The following is a 12,156-nucleotide window of genomic DNA, read 5'->3' as shown; positions in this document are numbered from 1 at the left end:
CACACCTATTTTCTCATTCTCAGAATTGACCTTGTATCACATTTCAGAAAGACAATACAGATGAGGTACCAACTCTCCAATGGTCCTTATAATATAGTGAAGGTTCACAGACAATAAGCCAATAGACCAATCAATACTATAACTTCAGATGAGTACTCTTTTAGATAGACTGGCAAGAGAAGACCTCTCTTAAGAAGTGACTTTTGAGAATGGTCAATGAGAAGGAGACAGTGATATAAAATATAAGGAGAGCAGTCTAGACTGAGGAGCCCACACAATGGGCCCAAGTCAGGAACTTCTCTGGAGTGTTGAAAGACCTCAAGGAAGCCAGTGTGATTGGAGCAGAGGGCAGAAATGGTGGATGAGACTGTAAACACAGAGGCAAGACAGGAATTGTAAGAGTCTTACAGGCAATGGCAAGCAGTTATGAGTTTATTCAAAGTGGGAAGAGAAGTCACTGGTGTGCTTTAAAAAGGGGAGTAGTATAATCTAAATTCTAATTTACACATTTTAAATATCATTTTGTGTCTTCACATTCTCCTTTTCTAGATCGAGTCTAGAAATCTGTTTTTATATTAGACATGAAGAAAACTTAGCTGGATTTGTGATAGAATAATTTTCATTTGACATAAACTATATTTTTAGAATTGCTCCTAACGTATTTTGAAGTCTGAACACCAAATTCTCCCTAGAACTATGTTTACAGTACAGGAGAAAACTATTTTGATAGTCTCACAAATTCCTTGGTATATTGTGCACACATCCTTCTCCCAAGAAGACTCCATAAGAACATGACTATGTCTTGATCTAGATTCAAAGCTGCAAATACAGAGAGCAATTAGTGGGCTGGGCACATCATAACTCCCAACGTATAATTTAGAACCCAGGACAATCCAGTATGTTATAACATAGATGCTATTTCTCTTGTTACCTACCTCCTTTTTCTGTGCCTTTCCTTCCATACTTGGCAAACTTTTCACCTACCCAAGGTTCGTGGTTCTCTCAGGTCGCCCAGAGGATGCTTCAAAAAGTATGCTACAATAAAATCATTCACAGTTTTTTACTCCTTTCAAAGATATTATAAGCAAAGTTTAAGAGGCATTCTAAAGAGAAGCAATCACTAAGGGGATTTTTACCTACTAAGGATGTGTAGAATATTTTGCTCTTGAGACTTTAAAGGACACATAATACCTCTAATCTATTCAACACAGAATCAACATGTCACACTTCTGACTTCTCTAGAGTCTCAAATATAAAGTCAGGTAATGGGCTTAGTGACAATGATCAAATTACATTTGAATTTTTGGGGAATAAGGCTCAGATTTGTCCCCCTGGGTGGCAGACAGCTATTGCAGCGATGAATACAGATAGGCATCATATATAGAGGTGGTGTTTTTGATTTTCAGATTTGTGACCTCACATCAGAGTATGGAGAGAAGTGTCACCAAACCTGATGGGAAGGGATTCCTTCTCACTGAGCAACATATGGGAAGACGCATAGGGAGACTGCAGATGGAGTAGAGATAAATCACCTAAATGCTTTGAGAGGCTGGGTAAATGAGGATCTTGAGGTCTGCCTAATATTTCAATTTCCTATAAATTATGATAATTTGACTTGTTTTCTCTGAGGAATATTGTTTACAATAGTTATGGATATCCAAATGGAAGGTAGTAGATTTGTGTTATTTATTTTAATTAAATATTTCATTGAGTTAATATTGGCTTCCATCATTACTTTTCTTTTTCTTATTTTTTGCATCATTCTTCATTCTGTGCATTTTTTTCATCTTGGTTGAAATCCACATGGACTTCCCACTACTAATCTATGTTATTTAAATGGAAAACAACACTGCTGTTTTGGAAGTATGGTTGTGTCACTGTTCACTTAAGAGTTTTATTTTTCTTTCTGTCTGAAGATGTCAGATGAACACACTTCTGTGATCCCTTGCCTTTGTTTCTATTTTATACACTTAATCTGACAGTTTTGACATTTTGCTATGGGGTCAGAATTGTGTTGGGCCAAGTATCAAAAGGTGTTTTTCCTGTGGTATTATGTTATTTTGATTTTCCTCTTACCATTCTGGTACTTCCTTCTCAGTATCTTCAGTGGCTTTTTCACTCTAAGGAAGGTTCTTGGCTACCAATTTACTTCCAGTTTGCTTTCAGATTACATGCTTAGTCATAGTCTGACTTCCTCAAACTCTTGAACAAGTCTATTCCTATATCATTTTCTATATATTTTCAAATGTAACCTTAAATGTCTCTTTAGAGAAAGTGTGACTAGACTACATCCCTCTGCAGTTCTTTTCTAGAACAATTTAGAATTATAAATTGAGAAAATTATGTATTTTAAAAATCTCTCCCACTAATTTTTCAATAGGGAAATTTCTAATTTATTAGTCCATTACCAGTGCATTAGGAGCTCAGTTTATTTGTTGAATGGATAAGTGAATACTTCTATAGTGTTTCCATATTTCTATAGTCTGGTGATCTGAAAGATTCAGGGGTCTTTGAAACAAAACAAAGGTACACGTAGAACCAGACCTAGCAGAACTCTGCAGAATTGAGGCTGCCAGAGCAGGAGGGGATATGCAGCAAAGTAGGGAAGAGGTCCAATGGACTGTGGTAGAGGATTATTGGTGCTTTGGTGGTAGGCATGGTTTGTAGCATACCTTTGAAGAGATGTAACTCTGTACTCCTAAATCATATAATTTTGTAATCTAACATCACCTCAATTAAAAAAGTACCAATAAAAATTTTAAAGGATTATTGATTTTTTAGTGTTACAAACTGCGCATTCAGTAATTCTTTAAATATATTTTTTCTTTCAAAATGTATTCAATTAATAGGATCCAACAAACCCAAAATTTATATTTTCCTATTAAGTAATGACACTCCAAATTAAAGAAAAATCAGAAGTCTTTAAAATTTTTAATTATTAAAAAAACTTTTTTCCCCTCACCCTGTATGTTCCAGTCAGAAAAAGAGGTGCCAATGTAATGCTTAGAGAAACACTGGAAGCTTTCTGCTTAAGATCAAGAACAAGCCCACTGTCATCACTTCTGCTTAGTTTAGTGTTAGAAATTTTAGGTAGAACAATTAGACAATACCAGGAAATAAAAGGAATCCAAGTTGGAAAGGAAGTTAAATTATCATTATTTACAGATGTGATGATAGAAAAACATAAAAACTCCACTAAAAGTTCTTAGAAACAGTAAATGAATACAGCAAAGTGGCAGGGTACAAAATCAACATACAAAAATCCACTGCAAATAATGAGCAGGAATAACAAAAATTAAGATAATTCCTTTCATCATCACATAAAAAAATCAAACAGGAATTAACTGATCAAGGAAATAAAGGGCTTATACTTTGAAAACTAAGAAATATATATAGGGGCTTAAAAAATAACATCTCCGGGCCCTCCCTGGTGGCGCAGCGGGTTAAAGCACAGCACTGAGAATCTAAAGCCGCTTCCGCATGAGTTCGATTCCCACCTGCCCCGGAGGTGACCACATGGTGTGGCAGACCTCTCCTGACCCACCCGCTGCTCCCCTCAGCAGTGTACTTCGTCGATCTGCCTGTTCTGCTCCCCACTCTGTCTTTGGTGAAGCCTCTCACCGCCCCTGAGCCTCTGGCCTGTACCCCAGTTCTGTATGCATAAATAAATAAATAAAAAAAAAAATAACATCTCCTTGCTTCAAGTCTTCCTCTACTCATTCATACATACTGATTCCTTTTATGTATTAGGATCTCTTGCCCCATGATGTTAGTATATTGTATCTTGGCATGTCATCTGCTTGTCACCAGACATGGGAATAGGCTTAGGGTCCCTCAGTCTGATTCCACCCTTCAACAACACAGGCAGATAAGCTGCGAGGGAACCAGCTAGTGCTGCACTGCTACACCTGCTGGAGATCCAAGGCTGGAAACGGTTCTTGAGATCCTCTGGTTAAGGTTGAAAAGAGGACTCCACAGACACCAGTGAAGGAGGACTAGGAGTCATCGTTTACTGATTAGTAAAAAAGCAAAGCAAGGAAAGAGAACTTGGGGAGAGTTTTGTGGGAATGAGACTCTCCAATGTGTGTGTGTAGGCTTGGGTGTGTGTGTGGGGGGGATGGGTAAGGGAGGGATAGTAGGGTATATGTAATTTTAGGATTGGAACAAAGGAACTAAAGTTTATTGGCTGAGAAGGCAAGGAGAGTGAAGCACAACTCCATTTACTGCTGTTTATTGTGAGCACCCAGCAGCTGCAGCTAGGCGGTCTTGTAGGACTCCTGATCACTTCCAAGGTGAACATTTCCTCAAGGTAGTATGCCTGCAGCTCCTTTAGTCTGGTCTCAAAGTCTGTGGCTTTTCTCTCCTGGGTCTATAACACCCCCCAACCCACTCCATTGACAGCAAACTTTATATGCTGTGGAAAGATAATGCAGGGATGCCCAAGCTGGGAGAAATTATTATAATCAATATGCCAAGGAATTTACAGCAGGTATGTGACTCTACAGTCATCAGATTTAACTCTTATTTATCAGTCCCTGGGAACAGTCCTATGAGTTCTTTCCTGGACCCTTTCTATCTCACTTTTTTTTTTTTAAAAAAGATTTATTTATTTATGCATACAGAACTGGGGTACAAGCCAGAGGTGAAGGGTCAGTGAGAGGATTTACCAGAGACAGAGTGGGGAGCAGAACAGGCCGACTGACAAATACACTGCTGAGGGGAGCAGTGGGCGGGGTCAGGAGAGGTTTGCCTCGCCAAGTGGATCAGTCGAACTGATGCTGAAGGGGCTTTTAGCTTCTTACTGCTGTGCTTTAACCCGCTGCGCCAACAGAGATGGCCCTATCTCACTTTTATTATGTTTCAGTCACTCACATTTTAAAAAAAGATTTATTTAGTTATGCATCCAAGCGATGGGGTGGGGACCAGAGGTGTGTGTGTGTGTGTGTGTGTGTGTGTGTGTGTGTGTGTGTGAAAGAGAGAGAGAGAGAGAAAATACACCAGAGACAAGGTGGGGAGCAGAACAAATGGATCAACTGAAATATGGTCTGTGTGTGTGTGTGTGTGTGTGAGAGAGAGAGAGAGAGAGAGAGAGAGAGAGAGAGAGAGAGAGAGAGAGAAAATTCACCAAAGACAAGGTGGGGAGCAGAATAGGTGGATCAATTGAAATACGCTGCTGAGGAACAGCAGGGAGACAGGGCAGGTCTGCTGTGTCATTTGGGTCAGCTCCCTGATGGGGACAGGGTGGTGATGGGGAATGGAACTCGTGCTTCAGTGGCTACATATAGCTAGCTCCAGTGCTGAGACTTAACCCATTGCGCCACAGAGGAAGCCAAAGCCCCCAGTCACATTGTAGATGGCAGCCCACCAAAGGCCATGATAGGCAGAACAACTAAGAAAAGGCACTTGAGGAGAGTAGCCGACGCTGTAACTGCTAATTAAAAATGGGCTGAACTGAAAGTTAACTGCAGACTAATTTGTGAGGAAGCTAAAAAATGAGTCAGCATATTTACACTAAAACATTTTCCTAGGCCTTCAGAATAGCGCCTAGGAGTGGCAGGGATCGAGATGGAGAAGCAACATCGACATGTGGCAGATGATAAAGCCACAAGGACTATTTCTGGCGTTCAGCTCAGCTAGCTCCACTCCGGAACAGTTTCTAATCGGCGGCGGAAGAAAAACGCTTCCGGCGTTTTGCTTTTATAAGTGCTGAGTCATGGCGAAGGCTCCGCTTGGGGTCTCACAGGCAGGGTGTACATAATATGAATGAGAAGCAACATTTGGAAGTTCTTTCTCTCCATTAGCTTCTCAGTTTTCTCACTGGGGAATATTTTTCTCGGAGTCGCGGAGCACTACTTACCGACTGTCTCAACTAACTCCCCTGATACGTCATAATCGCGGCACAGCACACTTCTCCCGTCATCCTCCGCGCCACTCTCCGCCTTTCCCTATGCGCCCCGCCTACCCACGTTTCGAAGGGCTCGCTGGGTGCGCGGAGTTTTGAGCCATGTCTCTTAGGTTCTTTTCATTCGACGTTCCTATTGGTTGCTCGTGTGAACGTGACTTCTGTCTTGCCTTCTGATTGGCTAGAATCTTAGCGTCACCGTGGCCGGGAGGGCGGGGGAATGTGGGAAATTGGCGTGAGGGAGATCGGATTGGGGGAGGGGTTCAGGCCTGTCCTCCCCAGCGGCTGCGGCAGCACCAGCGCCGGCCGCCACCACCTCTGGAACGCCGAGGAGGAAGAGGAGGAGCGGCTGGAAGAGTAGGAGGAGGAGGTGGGCCCTGGGGAGCGGGATGCCCATTGCTCCGGCTTGGTGGTGAATGCTGAGGAGAGTCACTGTTGCTGCGGTCTGTGCCACCGGGAGGAAGTTGTGTTTTGAGGCCGGGCGGGAGCTCGTGGTGCTGTGGAGAATCAAAGCGCGGGGTCGGTGCGAAGAGTCTGCTGCTGCCCAAACCTTTTCTTCTCGAATCATGCCTGGAAGGAACAAGGCGAAATCTACCTGCAGCTGCCCTGACCTGCAGTCTAACGGACAGGATTTGGACGAGAGCAGCCGGGTTGCCCGTCTAGGAGCCGATGAATCTGAGGAGGAGGGACGGAGGGGGCCTATCAGTAACGCCGGAGACCCTGAGATCGTCAAGTCTCCCAGCGACCCCAAGCAATACCGGTGAGGGAGGAGATTTTGTCTGAGGGGCATAGCAGGGGTGCTTGTGGGTCTCTGTTGCTGCCGCCGTCACTTTGCCTCCTGAAAAAAGCAGAAGAGGCACGCTTGCCACCCTACGTGCTCCCTCCAGTGTCAAGGGCGATTAGGAGTCTCCGTGTGGGGGCAATTGAGAAATCTCACCTGTTGGGATGTCAGAATGGGAGGCATTGATCCAGTAATTTTGATAGTCGCTAAAGGGTTCTCTGAAGGCGCCAGCTTGGTGAGGGTGTGTTGGTAATGTTATGACGAAAGGTTGAAGAATTTTGGAGAGAACACTAAGAGGCACGTTATCATTCTTCATTGTTCAAAAACATTTGAGATGCCGGTAGTTGAAAGAAAGGTACAACGCACGGGTGGAAATGACAGGACGGTGGTCAGTAAATGAATTTAGGGATCATAGTTGCCTAAGATGAACTATCTTGTTTCCATGAGTTGTTCCTCCGTACTAGAATGGTTGGGTGAACTCTTCCAAGAATTCGTTGGATGATTTGGGTCTCAGTTGGGTGAGCATTGGAACACATAAGGTTTCTTGTAATTCTGAAATTCTCCACTTTTGGTTAAAGCTGGAATCCTCTAATCATCTGCAGGAAGGGGTGGCTCAATCCCCACCTAAACAAGTCCTTCAGAGATAGCTTATTTCATGACAGAATGTGTTTGGTATTTATATTCACATGGCTATGAATAACTAGGATATTTCATGATCATAGTGTGTCATGACTATGATGTACTTTAAATAGAAACGTATTGTCCACCAGCTTCATTTTATAGGGCAAGGAAATTGAGATCAGAGTTTTCTTACTCTGAATTACACAGCTAAACAGTACAGAATTGGTATGAAAACCCTGTCCGTTTGACACCAAATCCAGTGCACCATTTATTTTTTTGTAAATTTCTTAAGTTGAAAAACTAAAGGATTCTAGGTCTTGATTTGTCTAGAGCCCTTACAGTATTACAGGAGGAAAGAACCTTTAGAGAAACCTTTTCACTCCCCATTACTCTCCACTTGACAGATGATGAAGCGGAGAACTACAAAGAAGTGATTCAGGTTCTAAAATTTGGCTTTAGTTCTTCTGTCACTCCAAATCTAGAATTAGTAGTGCACAATTCTACTCTTTTTTTCCAGGTTGCAGGGTCAAGAGATCTTTATGAATGGACTAAATTTTCTTTCTTTTTCTTACCAAAGATGTACTATTAGTAGTATGTAAATGAGACAGTTGTAACCTTTGATAAAAAGTGCTTAGTTTTTACTTTTCATATTAAATATTCAATAGCAGTTTACTTTTGTCATGGGTAAAATGACTAACAGCTAATGTCTACAGAATATATACTGTGTATCAGATGCTGTTCTGTTCTAGATGTCTTTCAGCAAATTTCACTTGAGTCCTACTGTGTGTCAGGTGCAGAGCTGTCTTCAGTTTTTTCTGAAATTTGGTCAAATATAACTTAATAAGTAACATTTTTAGCATACGTGGTGCCATACGTGGTGATTAAGACAGGCCCTGCATTCAGGGAGCTCCCACTGCACTATAGGATACACAACACTTTAAAAAGGTAAAATTAGGACACTAATGCTTTATTGAAGCCAGAATGGAAATATATGCTGAATGCATTGGGGAGTGAAGAAAGGGATGGTAAACTCAACCTGGAGAGAAATTAGGCAGGACTTCCAAGAGGAGATAATGCTTTAGAGGTATTCTTTGAATGATTTCTTGCATTTTTATCTTTATGTGGTCTTTTTGTTAAATCCTTATTCTTAATGACTCAGTTTTCTTAAAGGTAAGGGGGGTTGATTGGAGCAGCAGTGTTTTCCAATAAGTTCTATCAAAAGAGCGGCTCACTTTTATCTGTTTTACATACTGATGTTTTGTTAGTTCAAAATAAAGGTGGGAAACCTTACTTCTAGATTATTTTAAGAGTTATCCAACTTAACATTAAATTCTGTGAATGTTTGAAACCAGAAATAGACAGGAAGCATCTGTAGCCCAGTGAACTGAATAATTCTTTCAGGATCTGCTCAGATGTTATCTCTGTGAAGTCTTTCCAGGCAGAACTAATCCCTTCTTTCACTTTGTACATGGTCCATTACAGTAAATAGCAATCATAATTACATGTCTTTTGAATATATGTAGCACCAGATGTATGTAGACCTGACTAAAGGAATATTGTGGTGAAGTAATGCCTTGAAAGGTTTATTTATCAACCTGCATTTATGAATACTTGTGAAATTTTACCTCTGTATATTTGTTGTTTATACCCAGTTCTTTTGAAATGTTGAGCATAACTCAATAGAAAGTCTATTCTTGTTTTTTAAAGGATCTTGTAAGTACTTGGTGAGTGTTGATTTCCTTCATTTCTGGAAGGATTAAGGGATTGCTGGCTGGGAACCATCGCTCAAATCTTTATTGGTTTTTAATGGAAATTCTAGACATACAGGATAAATGGTAGTGCAGTCTAAATTATTTTTATAATTAAGAGCACTTAGGAAGTTTGGATTGACTTAAATAACTATAAAATACTTTCCATATTTAACCTGTTTGTGAAAAGACCTGTCTTTCTATGTGGGAGAAGAGAAGAACATATGAAAAGGCACATAAACTTCTGAAGGGAAAAATCCTCTTAAGTTTTTGTTAGACTATTAACAAATGAAGAGTTGGTTATCTTAGTAAATTTTCAATATACTATAGAAAATAATGGATGTTTTCTGGAAAGTTTATGGATTACTTCTGAACATTTAAGTTGGTTGCTGTTATATGATGAATAGAAGCAGGTTCACAGTCCAAGTGAGCAGGACCAAAGACATGGAGAACACTAACATCTGCTGGCTTCCCAAATCAGAGTAGATAGACTTCTGAGGAGAAGTTTTATGCAAACCTAAGATATTAGAAGAATGTACATCAAAAATATAACCTTTTTTTTCCATGGGAAGAACATATCCTTATTTATTTGGCCTTTCCAACTAAAACCTCTAGAATAATAATGCTTTTTTCAGTATATGAAGCAACAGTTGAATTTGTAGTCATCTGTACACATTAATAATAAAATAATAGACTCTTAGAGCTACAAAAGTAATTATGTACTTATGCACGTGTATATAAATTCTAAGAACTTGATAACATCCAAACATGTATTTACTTAGGCTTGATACCCGATTCAGACTTGATTATGCAAACTCTTAATCTTGCAGAAAACTAGCTTAATTTTATCTTGTGAGAGTTACTCATTTAACTCTTTTTTAAGGATGAAAAACATTAAATCATCTGAATACTAACATGACTTTCTTTAATAAGCATAATTTTGTGTTTCCTTTCCTTATACCGCTTTCTTCAAGTAAAGGCTAGTAAGAATAGGAAAAACATTCTTAGCTAAAATGTTTCTTTGGGGGAAATAAGATTCAGCCTTTAAAAAAATCTATTTTTGAATAACTGAACAATGGCAAGATTAGCTCTAGCTAAAATCTCTAACACTAATTCTCTACATAAAGCAGAAGTGATGACAGTGGACTTGTTTTTGATCTTAAACAGAAAGCTTTCAGTGTTTTCACCACTAAGCATTACTTTGGCACTCCTTTTTCTGACTGGAACCATGTCAGGTGTAGGAGAAAGAAAAAGTAAGTTCCAGCTATGCCAGAAACCCAACTGATTGCTAGAAAAATCAGACGACACCAGGAAATAAAAGGAACCCAAGTTGGAAAAGAAGTGAAATTATCATTATTTGCAGATGCTATGACAGAGAGCAATAAAAAGTCTACTAAAAGATCTTAGATATAGTAAATAAATACAGCAAAGTGGCAGGATACAAAATCTACATACAAAAACCCACTGCAAATAATAGACAAGAAGAACAAGAAATTAAGGAAATAATTCCTTTCATAATCACATAAAAAAGAATTCAAACACCTAAGAATTAACCTGATCAAGAAAATAAAGGACTTAGACAATGAAAACTATAATATGTAAACAGGGACTTAAAAAAACATCTCCCTGGCCCTCCCTGGTGGCGCAGCGGGTTAAAGCACAGCACTGAGAATCTAAAGCCGCTTCCGCATGCGTTCGATTCCCGCCTGCCCCCGGAGGTGACCACATGGCGTGCCAGACCTCTCCTGACCCGCCCGCTGCTCCCCTCAGCAGTGTACTTCGTCGATCTGCCTGTTCTGCTCCCCACTCTGTCTCTGGTGAAGCCTCTCGCCGTCCCTGGGCCTCTGACCTGTACCCCAGTTCTGTATGCACAAATAAATCTTAAAAAAAAAAAAAATCTCCCTGCTTCAAGTCTTTTAATACTCACTCAAACATACTTATTCCTTTTATGTAGTAGGATCTCTTGCCCCATGATGTTAGTATATTGTATCTTATCATATTAGCTGCTTGTCACCAGACAAGGCAGTGGGCGTAGGCTTCCAAACTCCTTAGAAAAGAACTTGTCTTGCTTCACACATACTTTTACCAACATTAGTGATAACATGTTATTTTCCACTTTAGATTTTACTATATATTTTCTCAACTTTTGAACATACTGTCTAGTTTTTACTTGTGGAATAGTCATAGAGGCTAATCCCTTAGTCTCTTTAAACTTGGCACTGACTCCTTGAATAAACAACAGTTGAGTACTATCGGTAACATCTTTTGACAATGAAGAATGAAAATCTTGAAATCATTTGCCTTGCTTTTAATTGACAATTGGTACTACTACTAAAGTCCTTAACTCTGAACAGTAGTTCTCACAGAAAAGCGAATAGTCTTTTTTTTAATTTTCTCTAGGACTTTTCTGATAATAAAATTTAGATCTGAATCATACAGTCTGTGATTACATTTTTTCTCATGAATAACGTTTCTCTAGAGTTAAAATTGCCGTATTTTTAAAAACAGGTTTACTGAGATACAATTTACATATCATACAGTTCACCCATTTAAGGATATAACTCAGTACTTGCAGTATATATATTTAGATATATGTGTGTGTGTGTGTATTGAATGTTTATTTTTTCTTAGAAGAACTGAGGTGTAGGCCAGAGGTGGGGTGGGGAGGTGAGAGGATTCACCAGAGACAGAGTGGGTAGTAGAACAGATGGACCTACTGAAATAAACTGCTAAGTGGAGCAGCGGGTGAGACAGGAAAGGTCTGCTGTGCCACTGTGGGTTATTTCGCTGGCAGGGCATCCAACTCAGATTGTAGAGGTGAAAGTGCTGAAATTACCCCTAGACCACCAGTGAGGATGCCCTGCTTACAGTATATTTGGAGTCTATGTACCCATCACCACAATTTTAGAACATTTTCATTATCTCAAAAAAGAAAAAACACCTTTTATCTATTAACCTTACCAACCTCCCATCCCCACAACCCTCAGCAAATCTTAGATTTACCTATTTCTCTCTTTAGATTTTCCTACTTTTGTCATTTCATATAAATAAAATCATGTACTATGTCATCTTTGTTATTGACTCCTTCATTTAGCCTAATGTTT

At 39.8% G+C, this 12,156-nt stretch overlaps 1 protein-coding gene across 2 annotated transcripts in view; it reads left to right on the top strand.

Annotated features, from left to right (window-relative positions):
• Positions 1 to 6,166: 6,166 nt before the first annotated feature.
• NRD1 (nardilysin (N-arginine dibasic convertase)) overlaps positions 6,167 to 12,156 on the top strand; it is a 54,703-nt gene continuing 48,713 nt past the window's right edge. For both annotated transcript variants that reach the window (XM_012722257.1, XM_012722256.1), the window contains exon 1: positions 6,167 to 6,662. In XM_012722257.1, coding sequence (XP_012577711.1) covers positions 6,319 to 6,662 — 344 coding nt within the window. In that variant the 5' untranslated portion in view covers positions 6,167 to 6,318. The remainder of the gene's footprint in view (positions 6,663 to 12,156) is intronic.

This window comes from Condylura cristata, unplaced genomic scaffold, assembly GCF_000260355.1.
Source record: "Condylura cristata isolate star-nosed mole 26May11 unplaced genomic scaffold, ConCri1.0 scaffold00008, whole genome shotgun sequence".
Classification (NCBI taxonomy): Eukaryota; Metazoa; Chordata; class Mammalia; order Eulipotyphla; family Talpidae; genus Condylura; species Condylura cristata.
Note: the sequence above shows the minus strand (reverse complement) of the source record. Positions and strands in the feature narration are given on the sequence as shown.